Source organism: Saimiri boliviensis, chromosome 12, assembly GCF_048565385.1.
Source record: "Saimiri boliviensis isolate mSaiBol1 chromosome 12, mSaiBol1.pri, whole genome shotgun sequence".
In the NCBI taxonomy this organism is placed as follows: Eukaryota; Metazoa; Chordata; class Mammalia; order Primates; family Cebidae; genus Saimiri; species Saimiri boliviensis.
Genome location: NC_133460.1, coordinates 24,862,081 through 24,881,233, shown reverse-complemented (window position 1 = coordinate 24,881,233; position 19,153 = coordinate 24,862,081). Strand labels below are relative to the sequence as shown.

The window sequence follows — 19,153 nt, the reverse complement described above, 5'->3', positions numbered from 1 at the left end:
ATCATTATCATTATGCCTGTAGTCATCATTGGCTTGAGGGTTCTCTTCTCCCTCTGAAAGCATCTTATCTCTCAGCCTATCCTGCTGGTATCTCTCACTGCAGGAGTTGAGGCAAGTAGCTAAGATTAGGGCTGCTTCTCAGAGCCTTTGGAGCAGCTGAGGTCGTATCATGACCACTCTTTAAGCTATTACTTTAAGGCCAAGCCTGTGAACACAGCCCATGGAGCTGTGAGTAGGGGGAGCCCAGATCTCCTAAAAATAGGGCCTGGAATAGTTTCTCTAGCTCTTGGTGGTGAAACATCATGTTTTAAAACTTCTTTTCAACAGAGATTGATGTTTTTATAAAATACAACAAAAATTAACTATTAGAAAAATGAAATTTAAAAAACCTAAAGATATTCAAAATGCAAGTCCTGTTTTTTTCTTATTAGGTGCAAAAGTCATGAAATTGTTCTGTTAAGTTGCTATTAAAGTTTCTAAAACCCCTACTTTCAGTCTTTGTATTTTATTTTGTATTTATTTTATTTTATTTTTCTAGAGACAGGGTCTCCCTCTGTCTCCCAGGCTAGAGTAGAGTGGCATGATCATAGCTCCATGTAGCCTTGAACTTTGAGATTCAAGTGATTCCCCCACCTCAGGCTCCTATGTAGTTAGGATTACAGGCACACATCACCACTCCTAGCTAATTTTTAACTTTGTTTTTGTAGAGATCAGGTCTCTCTACATTACCCCGGCTTGTGTCAAACCTCCTAGACTCAAACAGTCCTCCCACTTTAGGCACCTAAAGCACTGGAGCTACAGGCTTCAATCTCTGTATTGACCTAACTGCAGACCTGGACCCAGTTCGTTCTCAGACCACACTCAGGCCACACTCCAAGCTGTCTGGCCCACAGCACCTCCAGGCTGAGGCATCTTCATCCCTGAGCTTGGAATGGGGGCGGGGGGAGGCCCAAAAGGAAGATCAAAGGGATACCTCTACATTCTCCCCTGGGGATGTAAAGCCAGCCAGGAGGGCAGGCTTGAGGCCACTGAAGGTAAGGTGAGTATTAATGGTGACAATAACTGTTACCATTGGCTATGCGGGTAATTCTGGAGACACCCAACATTCATCATCTCTAATCTTTTGTAAGGAAACAGCCAATCTCTTGGGCACCTCGACTCTGAGAAATTGGATCTCTTCAGTTTCACTGGTATGAATAAGTCAGTACATGCAGAATTACATCATACCAAGTTTCAAAAAGAAAATGGTTCTGTCTTCCCTGGTCCCAAAGGTGTTTGAAGAATCTACCCAATGGTGATGAAGTTCTGGGAGCATGGCAGGATGAGAAAGCCTGGACTGATGATAGAAGAGCTCGGTGGGGCAGGCCCCAAGGACTGAAACAAGTGCCTTAATGAAAATGTCACTTTACACAGATGCTCTGGATCTCTGGCGTCACAATAATGGCCCTCTGACATTCATGTTCACCCAAGGTATAGTGGTGAAATATTAAGATTTAAGGGGTGATCATGTGGTGAGTTACTGAATCACTTGTAGGCTGGGCCCCCTCATTTTCAGGTTGTTCAAGGGATTGATTGTTGTGCCATACGGTGGATTAATAATTGGCCACAGTCCGGCATGGTGGCTCATGCCTGTAACCCCAGCACTTTGGGAGGCTGAGGCAGATAGATGACTTGAAGTCAGGAGTTCAAGACCAGCCTGGCCAACATGGCAAAACCCCATCTCTAGTAAAAATACAAAAATTAGCCAGGCATGATGGTGGGAACCTGGAATCCCAGCTACTCCAGAGCTGAGGCAGGAGAATCGCATGAACCTGGCAGGCGGAGTTTGCAGTGAGCCGAGGCTGCACCACTGCACTCCAGCCTGAGCAACAGAAGACTTTGTCTCAAAAAAAAAAAAGAAATAATAATTGGCCACAAATTATTTGACATTCCTTCCATTGAGAGCTGGGGGTCTCCATTCCCTCCCTGGAGTCTGGGTGGGCTCTGTGACTGCCCGGACAGTAGATTATGGTGGAAGTTACACTGCACCAGTTTCCAGGCCCGAGCTTGAAGAGACTGGCAGCTTCTACTTTCTGTGTCTTAGAAAACTTGCTCTTGGAAGCCAGCCATCATGTAAGAAATACAAGTACCCAGGGGACACCATGCTGTAAGAAGCCTTAAAGAATGAGACTCCATATGGATAGAGAGCCCAAGGAGCCTAAGGTGCCAGACACGTGAGAGAAGAAGTCCTAGCCCCCTCAGCTGATGGTACATGGCCATGGATGAACTGCCCAGTGGAGCCTTTCCCAAATTCCTGACCTGCAAGACCATGGAAAAAATTAAATGGCTGTTTAAAGCTACCAAGGTGGTTGGTTTCACAGCAGTAGAGAGGGGAACTTGCTGGACAGCTTCTCTATGCCCACCATCCAACTTGTGCCATCCCTGAAGATGATCAGAATGAGATGTCTCAACGGGCTTTCCACTGGGAACCCTAACAAGAAAGGAGAGAATGTGGAGAGCATGGAGGGGCTGGTTACTGCCTAGTACCTTTCTACTGAGGGCCAAAGCTCCCCCAAGGGTGCCGTCTCCAGGATACTTCTGGATGACTCCCGCAACCTTCCCCTGGTCCCTGCATCAGGACTAGTGGTGCTGATGGCCCTGCATTCTGCATATGGGCCCACACCTCTGTGAAGTCCCTTTCTTAAACCCTCATCCTAGTGTACCATCTGTTTTTTGCCAAGATGGGCTGAAGGATCTGGAGGAAGAAGGGCTTCATAACCAAGACCTTGGGTGAATGGGCAGAGGGATTTTCAGAGCTGGCATTTGCTAATTACCAGAAAAAGAGAAGTGCCCTGTCCACAACCTTCCACATTCTGACCACCACAAGAAAAAATAAACTTTGTGATTTTGTTTTCCTGTCATGAGGTAGGGAGAGAAAAATCCTCTTACTTTCATGTTCAGAAGTATTTGGTTTAAGTCAAATTCCACATCAGAAACAATAGGATGTGGCCTGATAGCTTAAGAACCGGTAGAGAATAACTTTTTTCTTCTTTGTCTCAGCTTTCTTAGCTATAAAATGGGGTAACAGTCGTCTCTTCCTCCCTACTCCACCAAAGTTCTGTGAAGAAGGCACTAGCGACAGGGAACGTGGCAAAGAGGAAGAATTCGACCCTGTCACGGCAGAAGCAGCGGCTTCCTCTTATGATTACAGTGGCTGCCTGGCCTTTGGAGGCTTTTTTCCAGGTTTAGACAGAGAGCAAGCCGAAGGGCCATGACTTGAAGTGAGGTAGAATTTTGCCAGGCACGCTAGGAGGCTGGGCGTGCAAGGAGGTTCATTCAGGGAGAGTGGCCTTGGCTGGCCTTGACACCTGCTTCTCTCTGTGGTGCTCTGTACCAGGTCGGCTGTGTGTCCCTTACAAAGAATGACCTCCTGAGAAAGTGCCATACTGGGGTCTGCACATCTGGGGGGGTCTCACTTAAGGGGAGCAGATTTGAGGTTCTTTTCTCTTACAGCAAAAGGTGAGACTTCGGGTTAAAGAAATGGTCACTGTCATTCGCAGACCTGTTCATGGCCCTTTGAAGCTGGCACTGGGGTGCTCCTTCTCCACCCTTTTCCTCCCTAGGCCTACATGGGGCACCCCCATGTAGGAGTGTGATCTCACAGAGGGCAGGCTATGAACCTAGAAAGTGATGCCACACCCTGGCAACTGGAGAAGTGCCCATCCAGGGGCATGCCCCATAGGTATCTGCCTCTATGGATCCCCTTATCCACTGACAAAAAGGGGAGCACACCCCTCCCCTGTAGAACTGTAGTGCAGAAGGAGGACATGAGGACATGACCGCAGTGAAGCCTGGGACCACCCGCTCCACCCTCAGGGGCTCGCATGTATCCCGAGGAAGCTCAAGCCTCCGCAAACGCATGGAGGCACAGGGCAGGGCCCTCCCACTCCCCGCCCCCACACGGGCGTGTCATTCCTCCTATGACTACAGTGCTTTGAGGACAGGAAGGACTTTCGGTTCTCAGGAAGCCCGGGGCAGAAGGGGCCTGAGCCGCTCACCGCGTCCGTCCCTCAGGACAACCTCGCCGTCGCCGGTGAGCCAGCGGTAGCAGGGGAACTCGATGTAGTCGCCATGGGGCGTCTTCAGCGTGATGTACTTCAGGTACCAGTCGTCGTGCAGCCAGTACTTGCGCTTCTCGATCTTGACCAGCTGGATCTCGCCCAGTTCTTCATCCACGGTCACGTCGTACGAATCCACCTGGGAAGGAGAACAGGCAGTCAGGCCATGCGTGGTCTCCTGAGCCTTTGTTCCAGAGGTATTAAGAATTTGTCACCCCAAAGTATGCTGCTTTGGCATAGGGACTATGTTGAATGAAAAGCACTTAAAAAACAGCAGGTACAAGATCACTCTCACCTTTGTGCTGTTTCTTAGAAGCTGGAGATGAAATTCCCTTGTGAAAGATGTCCTCCTTATACCAAAAGGAAAGTAACACTTTTCATCAAGATTGGGAAGTTGAAGCCAAAGGGGCTTGGGCTAGGGTCAAAGAAACCTTATACTACAGACCTTGTACAAAGAACCCTTACAAACAGACCTTGTACAACTAACACTTACCTTCTGCCCAACTACCTGCCCTAGCCCAAGCCCATTGGCCTTATCACATTTCATGACTATTCATCCAATGCAGCATCTAAGAGGGATTGACTCTAACTGCTTCTTGGAGACTTCACCTTTTTATGATGAAGACTTTTCCATGCCACATACTACTTGTATTAAATAAATCGGTATGCTTTTCACCCATGAATCTGTCTTATGCCGATTCTCAGGCCCAGATGAAATGGGAAGAGGTAGAGTTTTGTCTCCGCTACAGTTCATGGAGCCAAGATTCTCCATGAACACCTTAAACGAACTCCTGAAGTCATTTAGCCAAGACATTAACCAAAGGCCTGTCCCTAACAAGGCTTAGTGCTAGGACCCAGGCCGGTGACAGAGATGAACAAGTCCTGGGCCCCCCGCCCTTGAGGGGAAAGAATCCAGTGAGCCAGGATGGTACTGTGCTGCTCAGGGGGCAACATCTGCTGTCTGCACTTAGCTCAGGCTGGAGGATGGGGAGACACCCAGGCTCATGCCTGCACCTGTGAGGCTGTGCCCAGTGAGGGTCTGCAGCTGCCCCCACATGGGACAGTCATATGGGAGGCCTTTACAATTGGTGATGGGCTTGCTGACAGTGGATCCGCACAACGATTCTGGGAGCACAGGGGAGTTATGACCCCTTCCACAGATGAGGACAGAGGCTCAGTGTCACCCACCTCCGCCACTTGCCAGCAGAACTGGAGTCCCACTCCAGGCCTTTCCATTACAGCCACTTCCTCTCGCTCCAGCTTTCACTGGGGCCAATAAGTGAGTGAAAATGATGGGGCTTAGCTACAGGGAGCTCACATGGATTCGAGTCCTCCTGGGACACTGGCAGTTCACAGCTCCAGGGTGATACCCAGAGAACAGTGAGACCAAGTGGCTCCAGCTGCACTTGTGGTATTACTGGTGGCAGGCTGAGGCTGGCCTTGCAGCTAGAAGGCACCACCCCAGGTGTATACAGCGCTGCTGCCCAGGCCTCCCGGACAGGACTGCTTGGCCCCTTCCCTGCCAGGCTCCTGCCTCCAGGACACGGGCGGCTCCGAGGCAGCAGCCATAGCTTCTGGAAGGCTTGCGTCTCTGCAGCAATGGATGGCAGACAGGAAGGAGGGATGAGACACTCAGGCACTGCATCATGCATTCTGATGACCAACGGGTTTGGAAAGCCCTGGACTTGATGCCCTCCAAGGCACTTTCTTTTTTATTTTAAGGCCGAGTCTCACTTTGCTGCTCAGGCTGGAGTGCAGTGGCTCGATCTCAGCTCACTGCAACCGATAACCTCCCCGGTTCAAGTGATTCTCCGGCCTCAGCCTCTCAAGCAGCTGGGATTACAGGCATACGCCACCATATCTGGCTAAGTTTTGTATTTTTGGTGGAGACAGGGTTTCACCATGTTGGCCAGGCTGGTCTGAAACTCCTGACCTCAAGTGATCCACCTGCTTTGGCCTCCCAAAGTGTTGGAATTACAGGCATGAGCCACTGTGCCTAGCCCATCCAAGGCACTTTCTAAGCCCGATTCATCAACCCTTGAGCTTTGTCCCTGGCGGCAGAACCTGGAGTTGTTAGCGCGATGCTGAAGTGGTGGGGGCAAGGGGGATCATCCCTTGCGTGGGCCCAGGCATCCCCATTCCATGCCCTGCCTCCAAGCTGCCAGGAGGACCCCTGGCAGAGTGGGAAGCTGGGTGTTTTCAGCAAACCTCTTGACTCTGAGCACTGTGAGCAGTTTGGGGTGGCTGGCGCTGAGGCCAGACGCTTGTGGTCAGAAAGCGGAAGCTTCCTCCTTGTGCTCTGTGGTCTAGGCCAGAGGCCCTAGGAACAGTTTTTGATGACAGATGAGCCAGGCCTACGTGCTAGGATGACATGTCTCGGGTCCAGTGACATGTGGACAAGCCTCAGCCCCACCAGAATGCCCTCCTGCAGGGAGAGTGCCGGCCTCACCTGCCGCCTCCGAGAAAGAGCCTTCCTGCCGCAGCTTGTCCTCAGGAGAGCAGGGCCACAGACAAGGCCTCACAGATCCCGGGACCCACCAGATCTCAGGCTGGGGCCCTGTCTGTCTGTGCTGCAGGGTGGTGACTCCTGGGGAGAAGTCAGTAGGCTAAGGGGGCAGAGCTGGGGAGAGGGTCCCCAGTGAGGCCCTGGGACAAATGATTTGGGGGGAGGGGAGAGTAAAGGACGGGTGTTGCTCATTTGCTCACGGGGTGTCTTCTGGGGTGGAGAGAGAAGGGAGAGCACTGTGCTGAGGCATCATGGGCAGGGCAGGCAGGCTCTAATGGGACAGGAGTCTCAGCATCTTAGGGGCTCGGGCCAGTCTGGAGGAGCAGAGTGGGGGGGCTGAGTGGTCCAGGAATGGACACCTGTCGGGCCTGCCCCACGCCAGGCCTTGCACACCATGGGGATTTACAGGGGCCTCAGCTGCAGATTGTGAGCCAAGACAGAGGTTCCTGATCCCACCGAGGAAGGGAGAGAAGGAAGTGAGGGGCAGAGGGCTGGGAAGGGGCTGGAGCTCTGAATTCACATCCCAGCTTCAGGCAACTAGCTGGATGGCCTGGGCACATTGCTTCATTCTCTGAGGCTGTTTCTTCAACTACCCGAGGGAGATAACCTCTCACTGGCAGGACCACTGAGAAAACGAAAAAACACCATCCTGGGTGGCCTCCTTTCCCCAGAGGCACAGGCCACCGATTGTGCACATCAGGACCAGCAGTGCCCCTTCGCGAATCCCGGGGGTTGCAGGGCAGCAAGCCCTGCACTGCCTGTGAGCTAGCGTGGGCCCCTGTGCCTCAGCCCCTTCGTGACTACATGTGCCAAGCTGAGTAACTGGAGCTCACGTGGGAGGAAGAAACTGAACCTGTGACCTCAAACCCCTTCGCTCAAAGCCCAGAGGAACTCCTGAAAGGGTGGAGACAGCGCCGTGAGGACAGAGGGAGAGTGGGAAGGCTTCTGGGTGCTGGTGGGGCAGGCAGAGCAAGTCCATGTGCAGTGAGGACTGAGGGGTGGCCACCAGAGGCTTGGGCCTGGTCCGAGTGTGGCCACTGCAGGGGAAGTGGCTGCCTGTGGCTCCGAGGGGCTGGAGGAGGAGGATGGTGTCCCTGGGGGATAGATGCCAGGAAGGCTGGGGTGGGGCAGGAAGAGTTGAAGGGGACACTCTCATGGGAGGGAGAAGCCCAGCATCTTGAACTAATAGGGGAGGGAGATGGGCTAGGGAGGCACTCCAGGACTGGGCGGGCCCCACAGGGAGGGCCTGATGTCTACCTGGGGGTGGTGATGCACATGAAGAGACTGAGCAGCTTCTCTGATGGAGTGGATAGTGGGGTGACCCTCCAGCAAACCTGTGGTGTAGTCACAGGGGACTGGGACACTCTGGGCCCCTGCCCCACCCACACCTGCAGGTACCTGGTGGAGAGAACTCGAGTTTCGCTTGGGGTGAAATCACTAGGCAGATTTACAAGGACTTCATCTGCCATCTGATGGGGCCTTCCACAGCGGGAGGGGCCAGGCCTGCAGTCTGGTTGGTCTACGGCCAGCCAGACGCTTTGCTGGTGCTGGCTTCAGGCCCGATTGTGATAAGTGAACAAGGGGCTGAGGGCTCTAGCCTGGACCCCACCCAGGAAGTAAAAGACAAAGCCTGGTGACTGTGGTTCTAACATCCCAGGAGCAACTACTGGAAGAATGACAGAGGATAGAGAAAGGCCTCCTCCAGGAAAACACCAGGGTCACATGTGTCAAACAGCAAAATAAGGTCTTCAGAAGATATGTGGAACTATAGTGCCCGCCTGCTTTCCTCCCCTCTGGGCCAAGTACGCTGGGCTGATGCTGTACTTGTCCATTTGCTGTGACACACTAAATTCTCTGGTGACACAATGAATGAGAGTGGGCACTATTAATAGTGGATGTGCTCCAACAGGCTCTTAGGAAGCTCTGGACTTGGCAATAGCCAAGCAGGTGATTATCCTGCTTTACAAATAGAAACTGAGGCTCAGAGAGCACTGGTGGCCTCAAGATTAGAACCTACACCTGTGTGATGGCCAAGCCCAGGTGCCTCCCACAGTTCCCCAAGGCCACATTTTGAGAAAGGCCCTGAACCGGAAGCTAGAAGGCCCAACTGTGAGCCCTGGTTCATACCCTGGATGGAGTGTCAAGGGGCAATGTGGAGTGGCATGGAAGGACAGGGAAAAGCGTCATAAGGGTATTTGAAGCAGCTTTTGGAGGCTGATCAGATTTCAGAGGGCAGGTGAGTAGGAGTATGGGCATGGGTAAGGCATTTCAGATGTGGGGAACTGGGAAGGCAGTGTCCCCGGGGGGATTATACGTGGTTGGAGAAAGGCTGGACACAGTTTCTGTGGACAGAAGTGAGTGGTGTGGTGGTGCAGATGCTGGAGAGAGATAAGGGAAACCTGCAACTCACCAGCCTCATTTCACAAAGGGCCACTTTGCTGACTTAGCTTGTTGCTTTCAACTTTTAAGTGGATATGTAGTTTTAAAGCTTTTGAATATTTCAGCAAAGTGTGAGTTGGTCAGTTTTAAAGTGAGCTTTCTATCAGCCTTTTTCATCTGTCTTTTCATCTGTCTTTCATCAGATCTCTGCTGTTGCTGGGACAGGGAGACCGAGCTCTCTGCGGAAGCAAGGATGTGTGCCCCACTCCCAGGCTACCCATCTTGGAGGAGGACTAATGAGGAGCTTGTGGGAGGAGGAGGCTGTAGGGCAGAGAGGAAGATTATGGGCCAGACAAAGCAGAGACTCAGGATGAGAGGGGGAGGCTACAGGGAAGAGCTGAAGAGAGCAAGGGACTGAGAGAGGGACGGGGCCAGCGCATAGGGAAACCAAGGGGCAGAGGAGCGAAAAGGCTGGGGATTGAGGGAGCAGAGAAGGGGCCTCTGAGGGGTGGCTGGAAGACAGAGTGGAGAGGAAAAATCAGAGCAGAAAAGAAGGGAGCGCTGTAGGGCAGAGGGCAGAAATGGGGGGCATTGAGGGAACTGGGAGCAGGGGAAGGGAGAGGAGGCAGAAGAGGGGGCAGAATGTAGGGAAACGATGGTTCAGATGGGGAGACTGGGAGATGAGAGACAGACCGAGGGTCATAACAAATAAATATTTTTGCTCCACTAATAGTTCCATTTCCTAGAAGGAGGTTTTCTAGAATTGATTTTTTTATGAATGTAAGGATACTCACTGACTATATTTAAGAAGCATGTATCATTATAAGACTTGTTTATACTTGCTGAACACATTCAAGTATCGTATATTAAACATCACCCTATTGCCCTTAGGTTTCGTAAAAGTACTAGCATGGAATGAAATGGGGCAACTAAGATTTCTCAAAAATCTTCAAATCTGTTACAGTCATCTTATCTGATCTGAATTACTTTAAATTTAAAGAAACAAATCAACTGGTTGAATTTGCATAGACTTGGGCTAGCCTCTGGAAATCAGGCCATTCTGTATGGGATCCCGGCTTTCTCCAGCAGCCGGTGGGGGGCCAAGGAAGACACAACCATTTATAGGATAATACCACCTGCGAAGGACTTGATTCCCAGTCCTGACTGAATTACTATGCGGAACTCTGAGGAGAATAACCAGGGATTTGTGACTCACTTTATTCAGGGAAACATCAGTCCTGTCCATTATTCCACTTAACTATGCCTGCAGGAGGGGGTTGTTGACTTGCCAATAACTTGAAAATGATTGAATTGTGTGGAAACACCTTTATTGTTATTGTTACCACAGTTAACAGTACAGATTTTCACACTTTTCCCCATAAAATGGGATAGCCTTGTCTTCTCAGCAAGTACTTCCTCTAGGGTTTCTCTTTTACCTTTACCCAAAAAGGATGATTGTCTTTACAGATACCCAGCTGGGAGAATGAGGAAGTAGTTCTGGGCTGGGCAAGAGAAAGCATGGAGTAACTTTGCATCAACAGGAACTTTCTCAAAGGCTGATTTTTTCAAGGAACCTTTCACCCCTAGCTAGTTCCGCACCCTGCTGCAGGCCCCCCTTGCAGCCCTTCCAACCCAATGGAAATGTGATATGCAAATCTCTCCTGAAATTTGTGCCTGGGATTCCAGCTGAGGTGTTTAATCACAGTGTCATTTGAATGACTTCTCAGGGTGGGGAAGACAGACTGAGAGAGAAAGATAAGGGACAGAACAGTGTCTTCGCTCTGTCCTGAGACCCCACTATTGCCACATCAGCTTGTCTCCTCTGGGGGAAAGGCACACATGGGGTGCCCGTGCTATTCAGTGCGAGCACACCTATGTCCTGTGCTTCTAGAACCTTGCGGTGTGTGGACGAGAATGGGGGGAGGCACTTACAAAGGGGAAGTAGTCTGCACCCTGTCCTTCTCCTCTAGGTGTGGGGGAATCCATGAAATCATGGAAATAAATGGAGGTGTGTCAGAAATGGCAGAGGGTCATCACCCCAAATGGATGACACATTCACTCCATGGCACCATAGTCCTCAGGGCTGGTTCCCTGACTGGGGCAACTAAGCAACTGACGGCTGCTCTTGGGCTCAATATCTAACTCCTCTTGAAGGGAGCTCAAGCCAAGCTGATGGTGAACTTGGCTGGTGGCCATGCCGGGCTACCCAGCGAGGGTCTGAGGATCCTGGGTAGGAATTGAGCCCATGGAGAGCTTGGAATCCAGAGAAAGAGGAGAGTCATTTTTACTTGTTTTAGGCTTGGCACACCTAAAACACGACAAGTTTTATCCAAGAATAATCAGTTGAAACATGAACTTGCCAGGTGTATTTGTCCATTACGAGCAATTTCATATGGTTTGATCAAATAGGAAACTAAATGGTGAGAAGACAGCTTGGTAAAGTCTAAATCTTTTCGGTTTAGTTGGGAGCTGGGGTGGGGGGAAGGGAACTGATATTCCCTGGGCACCTGCAGTGTTCTGGGACTATTACCAGTCGTTGATGGAGCGCTTCCTCTGAGCCAGGTACTGGATTAGGCACTTCATTAAGGGCTCAGTGAGAACGGCCACCTGTCCATGCTCAGGAAAGTTGTGGGGCTGGAATTCAGGTCCAGGTCAGCATTAGGAACTAGCTTCCAAATGCTGAGGGCTCCCCCGAGTCCGTGAGGAAGTGTTTACCTAGCGTGGAAGTGTTCCCTGGTGTACATTCTGCTGGGAGGGAGTGCAGCCCCTCTATTTAGGAAAGGCCTCTCCTTGCCTGGATTCTCCTGTTCCTTCTCTAATTTCCTCTGGGGCCTGTCCTGAGAATGTAAGGTGCCCAGGTGCCGTCTGAGCCGCCAGGTGGGCTTGGATTCCCACGTGACTCATGGACCAGACTGAAGCCAACCCTCCATTTTACAACTGGGGAAACCGAGGCCCAGACAGAAGGCAGAGTGAGCTGGTGGTCATGTCTGGATGGAACTCAGGCCTCTGGACCCGCTGACCTGCATCCTCCCCCACAGCTCATGGCTGGCTGCTCTGAGGTGTCCTCGGAGTTCTGTGAGCGCGACCCCTCCCTGTCTCCCTCACTGTGCACCTGTGGAAAGAGCCCAAGGGAGAGGTGGCACAAGAAATGCCGCCCTGTGAAGGGGGCTCCAGACCCTCCCGGCTCAGATTATGGAGAGGAAACCGTGGGCCTTCTCCCAGGGGCGGGAGGCAGCCGCCGCGAGGGGTCCTGGACGCTTCCCCACCAGGGTACCTACCGGCCGCTGGGAGCCCAGGGCGCGCCCCACCGCAGTTGTGCCCGCCGCGACAGGATCCCAGACGCCCCCAGTCCTGTCCGACCGGGCCTCGGGATCCCTACCCGGGCCTCTGCCTCCAAACCCGGTCCGGGACGCGCCCCAGCCCGATCCCCGCCCGCGCTCACCGCGCCGCGCTCGAAGTCGTTGTAGAACGGCTTGTCCAGCAGGTGCTTCTCGCTGCAGCCCGCCGAGCCCACGAGGCTGAGGTAGATGTAGTCGTCCGTGCCGGCGAACCACTGGCTGCCGGTGGCCACGGTGACGGTGTAGGAAGGCATGGCGCGAGCCGCGGGCGCGGAGAGCGCGGGGAGCCTCGGAGCCGCGGTCCCGGCGTCCGCGTCTGGCGCCGCAGCCTCCTCCCATCACTGACCCGGGGCCCCCGGTCCCGGCCCCGCCCCGGTCACCCCGGCCCCGCCCCGGCCTGGTCCCACGTCTCCTCAGGTACTTCCCTCCCACCCATCCCGCGGCGCCGGCCACTGGGGACCTCGCCTCGGGCAGGGTAGGGCCCGCGCTCCTGCGTCCCTCCTCAGCGAGGATCTGTTCCCGCATCCAGGGGACTGGGGCAACCTCGGCTGCCACCCTTTCGTTCACTGGGTCTCTACTGCATTGTTTCCACCCTGCGCCCTGCCTGCCTGCCTCGGCGTCGCCCAAGGCCACATTCCCGTAGGCGCTGGGATGGGGCTGCGGGGACCCCTAGAAATCTAGGCACAACCTCTGCCCTCCCCAGGTTCTCAGTGCCACGCCACGGTACTCAGAGAAGGGGCGCTCTGGGAGTCTGCAGGGGAGGAGCGACCCACCGGGGAGTCGGGAAGGCTTCCTGGAGGAGGCCACCCCAGCGCTGATACCCAGGATGGGTTCTGGAGAAGAGGCTCCCTTGGCGCCTTAGCAGAGGCCCTCTCCTTCTTCACTGGCTGGACCTACGGCTCCTGGTTGGGGGCTGGCAGGCAGGCGCCAAGGCTGCATCCAAGCCCGGAGATGACCAGTGGTCCCAGTGGTGTGGGAGGAGGTCACCGCACCTGGATGTGCGGGCTGTCTAGGGAGGCCAGTGCGCTTGGGGAGGCCGGAGTGTGTGGTACTAAGGGAGTCAGGCTTTTGTGGAGAGGGCTCAGTGTCACGCATAGAGGGTCGTGACTGGAAGTTGTCCAGGTTCTTGGCGTTTTGAGCAAAGTATTGGAAAAGAGGCCCAGCAAAGCAAAGAAAGAATGAAACAAAAGAACCAAAGCAGAAAATGAAAGTACAGTCCAGTGTGGGAGCCGGCCGAGCAGTGGCTCAAGGGCCCAGATACAGAATCTTCTTGGGTCCAAATATCCCCTATTCTGTTTCCCACTGGACACTTCATACTCACCTTATGTAAATGAAGGTAGCCCGCAACTGGTCTGATTGGTTGCAGAAAGCAGCCAACCAGAGGCTAAAATGAAGTTATAAAGCTCAAACTCCTGTGCAAACATCTGCTTGGTTGCAGAAAGCAACCAGTCACAGGCTAGGGTGAAGTTACAAGGTTATACTGCTATGCAAAGGAAGACTCCACTGGCAATCAGTCTGATTGGTTGTGGAGGGCAACTAGTTAGAGGCTGGAGTGAAGTTACAAAGTTGCAAACAGAATCAGACCCGCAATCAGTCTGATTTGTTGGAGACAGACAATTTCCCATCTGCCGGCAGAAAAGGTGGGGGGTTTGCAAAGGAAGTAGCCTGTGGTCCTTTTGCTAACTTAGGCGTGGAAAGTTAGGGTTTTCCCTTTAATTTAGTTCTAGGAAGTCCGCGTGAAACATCCTTAGGTTCTCTGACTCCAGACCCTATTCTGCCTCATCTCCCCCATGACAGACGTGATCCCTATAAATCTTTATGGGAGGCAGAAGGACTGAAGTTCTTTATTCTGTAACTGCTTCCTGTTGGCTTGGGGCATCGTCTCTACCTGTTGGTGATCATGGAACTCTCGCCCTACTCTGTCTAGTGAAGACAGGGTGGCTTCTTGATGGCAAGGGGTGGTGCCTTCGCCTGGAACTGGCAGGAAACCTTGTCACACAATCATCTGAAGCTCGATGGTCTCTATGTGAAAGGAAATGAATTAAAAGATTTAATGGGAATTTTGGGAGTGAATATCTATGCCATCAGGAATGTTTGCTGTAGAAATGTATTAAAATATTCTGCTTAACTACTGCAAAGGAAGTGATTCCATCCATTTGGAAGAAGGCAATTAAACCCCCCAAATTAAAAAATGGCTGCAATTATCCACCCTACAGTAAATATGCAACAAAAACACCAAGGAAAGTTGGTAGGCATTTCCTTATCTTTTGGCTGTCTTCTAAATAGGCACTTCAGGTTTCCCACAGGTTCACAGGTGTAGTGACTGATGGAAACTTCAGGTTCCTGGTCTGGGGCTTCTGATATTGCTGGCTCCATCCTTGAAAGATATATTCAACTATCTAATCCTAGTTCTTTGACCACAGAAGGTGTGACCAGTATTACCGAAAATGGTCCCTTCCATTTGGGTTGTAATTGTTGAGCAAGTGATCCCTCCTTCCACATTTTAACAAGTACCTTGTCTCCTGGCCTGATTTTGAACCAGTTGCCAGTGAGGGGAGACTTTGAATTCCAAACTTTGGTAAAGCCTGATGAAATTATCCTAGGTCGACTAGGTATGTTACTAAACCACTGTTTCTGGGTCAGGAATTAAGTCATTAGTTAAGAATGGCCTCTGTATAACATTTCGTAGGCAATTATATTAATTTTTGCTCCAGAGGTATTATGGATCCTTAAGAGGGCTACGGGCAGTAAGCTGACCCAAGTTTCTGATGTTTCCTGACATAGCTTAGCTAATATTTGTTTTAGAGTTTGGTTAGTCTTTTCTACTTTCCCAGAGGATTGGGGCCTCCATGCTGAATGTACATAGTATTTTATTACAAGAGCCTTAGCAACCCCTTGAGTTATCTGGGAGATAAAGGACAGGCCAGTATCACTTTGGAGGCTTTGAGGTGACCAAAACTGGGGCGTTATTTCTTTTAAGAGAACATTTATAACCTCATTAACCTTCTCTATTCTAGTAGGATAAGCTTCCACCCAACCAGTAAAGGTATACCAACAAAAAGGTAAAGGTAGTATTAACAAAAACTCATATCCTCTGCAAGCTGGCATATGTGTGAAACCTACCTGCCAGTCTTCCCTGGATAAGTTCCTCTCCTCGGCATTGGTTCTGTTAGAGGAGGCGTTTTGTTTCCTGGGTTGTGAAGTTTTCACAGTGAGCAGTGTTGGCAGATCTGCTTAGCCAGTGAAGCTAAATTAGCTCCAGTAAAGAGCTTGTTTACTATGGCCAGAGTCACATCCCTACCGCCATAGAAAGAGGCATGCACAACTTTTGTGACTTTCTACTGGGCTCTCTGAGGGAGATATGTTTTTGATCTCATACACCACCAGCATCCTTTTTTCTTTGTCTCTCTTGTTCCTTTAATAGCTGTTCTTCCTGTAGTGGGTACTCAGGTTCTATTGGGGAATCACAGAAAGGAAGTAGTGGTAGGATCTGTTGGGATTACACCGTGAGGGCTGTGGCTTCAGCTTCTCCATCAGCCTTGCTCTTCCCTTGTGCTATAGGGGTTGAGTCCCTTTGATGCCCCCTCCAATGAATTATAGCCACAGCCTTTAGCAGGTGTATTGCTTCCAATAGCTGAAGACTTTCAGGCCCACGCTTTATAGGGCGGTGTTTGCTAGTTAGTAGTCCCCTTTCTTTCCAGAACGTCGCCTGAGCATGAACCATGAGGAATGCATATTTAGAATGTGTATAGATGTTCAGCTTTTTTCCTTGTCCCAGTATGAATGCTTGAGTAAGAGCAATGATTTCAGCCTTCTGTGCTGATGTTCCGGGGGCAGTTGCTGGGCTTCGAGAATGGTGTTATGATTCACTACTGCATATCCAGCTTGGTGCTCCCCACTTGACACAAAACTACTGCCATTTGTGAACCAGTCATCCTCAGAATCTGGAAGAAACCGGTCTTTTAAATCAGGCCGGCTAATATATGTGTGTGCAATGACAGGCTTGCAGGAGTGATCAGCTATTTGGCCTGTGGGCAGCACTGAAGCTGGATTCAGGGTGATACAGGTTTTAAGGGTTACATCTGGATTGTCTAGGAGCATGGCCTGGTATTTGTTTAAGCTTTCCTCTCTCATCCAGATGTGTCCCTTTATCTCCAAGACTGATGGGGGGTTAGAACTTCCATTGGTGGGCCCAGGCTGATTTTAGTGGCTTCCTCCACTAGCATAGCAGTGGCTGCTATTGCCCGCAATCAATTTGGCCACCCTGAGGCCGCTCATGCCTGTAATTCCATCACTTTGGGAGGCGGAGGCTGGCCGATCACAAGGTCAGGAGTTCGAGACCAACCTGGCCAACATGGTGAAACCCCATCCTATTAAAAAAATACAAAAATTAGCCAGGCATGGTGGCATGCACCTGTAATCCCAGCTACTCAGGAGGCTGAGGCAGGAGAATTGCTTGAACCCAGGAGGCAGAGGTTGCAGTGAGCTGAGATCACACCACTGTACTCCAGCCTAGGCGAAAGACCAAGACTCTGTCTTTCTGTGTCTGGATTATTTCATTTAGCATAAAGTCCTCCAGGTTCATTCATATTGTCACAAATGGCAGATTTCCTTCTTTGTTGTGAGTGAAAAATAGTCCATTGTATGTGCATACATGCACACACACACACACATCCCATATTTTCTTTATCCGTTGATGGACATTTAGATTTTTTCCTTATTTTGGCTACTGTGAATGAAGCTACAATAAACATGGAAGTACAGAGCTCTCTTTGACATACCGATTTGATGACTTTGGATGTATACTCATAAGTGGAATTGCTGGATTGTATGATAGTTCTATTTTTAATTTTTGAGGAATCTTTATTCTGTTTTCTATAATGCCTGTTGCAGTTTACATTTCTACCAACAGTGTACAAGTGTTCTCTTTTCATGCCAATTGCCAATATCGGCATGAAATATTGCCCCTGCCAATATTCATTGCCCTTGCCAATATTCATTGTCTCTTGTGTTTTTTAAAATAGCTTTCCTAACAGGTGTGGGGTGATATCTCATTGTAGTTTGATTTGCAGTTCCCTGATGATTAGTGATATTGAACACCTTTTCATACACTTGTTGGCTATCTGCATGTCTTCTTTGACAAAATGTCTATTCAGTTCCTTTGCCCATTATAAAACAGGTTATTATCATTCTTTTGCTATTAGATATGAGATCCTTATATATTTTATATATTTGGATATTAACTCTTTATGAGATACATGGTTTGCAAATATTTCCCTCCATTCTGTAGGTTGCCTTTTCATGTTGTTGACTTTCTTTTGCCATGCAGAAACTTTTTAGTTGGATGTAGTTCTACTTGTTTATTTTTTCAGAAGTCCGTGCTTTTGGTGTAATATCCCCAAAAATTATTGCTAAGGCCAATATCAAGGAGCTTTTCGCCTATGTTTCCCTCTAGGAGATTTGGTTTCAGATCTTACATTTAAGTTTTTATTTCCTTTCAAGTTATTTTGAGTCCAATTTTGCGCATTAAAAGGATCTAATTTTATTTTTTGTGTGGATATGCAGTTTTCCCAATACCATGTATTGAAGAGATTAAATGATTATTAATTTTATTTGTAGCTACTGCAAATGGGATTACCTCCTTGATTTCCCTTTCAGATTGTTTGCTATCGTCATATAGAAATGCTACTGATTTTTGTATGTTGATTTTGTATCCTGACCTGATTTATCAGTTCCAATCATTTTTTGATGGAGTCTTTAAGTTTTTCCAAACAGAAGATCATACCATCTGCGAACGAGGGTAATTTGACTTCTCTCTTTGCAGTTTGGATGCCCTTTATTTCTGTCTGTTGTCTATTCTGGCTAGGATTTTCAGTACTATGTTCCACTAACACTGGTGAAAGTGGGCATCCCTGCCTTGTTCTGGATCTTAGAGGAAAGGCTTTCAGTTTCTCTCCATTTAGTACGATTCTAGCAGTGGATCTGTCATATATGTCTGTTCTCTGTTTATTATGTTGAGATGTGTTCTTTCTATCTTCAGTTTTTTGGTTTTTTTTTGAGACGGAGTCTCGCTCTGTCACCATACTGGAGTGCAATGGCACAGTCTCGGCTCACTGCAACCTCTGCCTCCCAGGTTCAAGCAATTCTCCTGCCTCAGCCTCCTGAGTAGCTGGGACTACAGGAGCGTGCCACCACACCTGGCTAATTTTTTTTTTCTTTTTTGTATTTTTTAGTAGACATGTGGTTTCACCATGTTGGCCAAGATGGTCTCTATCTCTTGACCTCGTGATCTGCGCACCATAGCCTCCCAAAGTGCTGGGATTACAGGCATGAGCCACTACGCCCAGCCCTATCTCCAGTTTTTTTAAGGGTTTTTGTCATGAAAAGATGTTGAGTTCTCTCAAATGCTTTTTCAACATCAGTTAACATACTAATATGGTTTTTGTTTTTCATTCTGTTAATATGATGTGTTACACTGATTGATTTGTATATGTTGAACCATACTTGGACCTCTGGGATAAGTCACACTTGGTCATAATGAATGATTATTAATGTGTCATTGAATTCAGTTTGCTAGCATTTTTTGAGGATTTCCGCATCAGTATTCATGTGAGATATTGGCCTATAGTTTTCTTTTTTTGATATGTCTTTGTCAGGTTTTGATATTGAAGCAGTAATGACCTCATAGAATAAGCTTGGAAACATTCCTTCCTCTTCTACTTTTTGGAATAGTTTGAGTAAGATTGATATTCTTAAGTGTTTGATAGAATTCAGCAGTGAAGCTATGGGATCTCATGCTTTTCTTTGCTGGGAGAATTTTTATTATGGCTTTG

At 49.7% G+C, this 19,153-nt stretch overlaps 1 protein-coding gene across 1 annotated transcript in view; it reads right to left on the bottom strand.

The window, feature by feature from the left end:
* The window catches only part of ALOX5 (arachidonate 5-lipoxygenase), a 67,431-nt gene extending 54,790 nt beyond the window's left edge, over positions 1 to 12,641 (bottom strand). The window contains exons 1-2 of the mRNA XM_039478040.2: positions 12,425 to 12,641; positions 4,038 to 4,236 (exon numbers count right to left, since the gene is read on the bottom strand). Of these exons, the coding sequence (XP_039333974.1) occupies positions 4,038 to 4,236; positions 12,425 to 12,574 (349 nt within the window). The 5' untranslated portion in view covers positions 12,575 to 12,641. The remainder of the gene's footprint in view (positions 1 to 4,037; positions 4,237 to 12,424) is intronic.
* Positions 12,642 to 19,153: the final 6,512 nt, after the last annotated feature.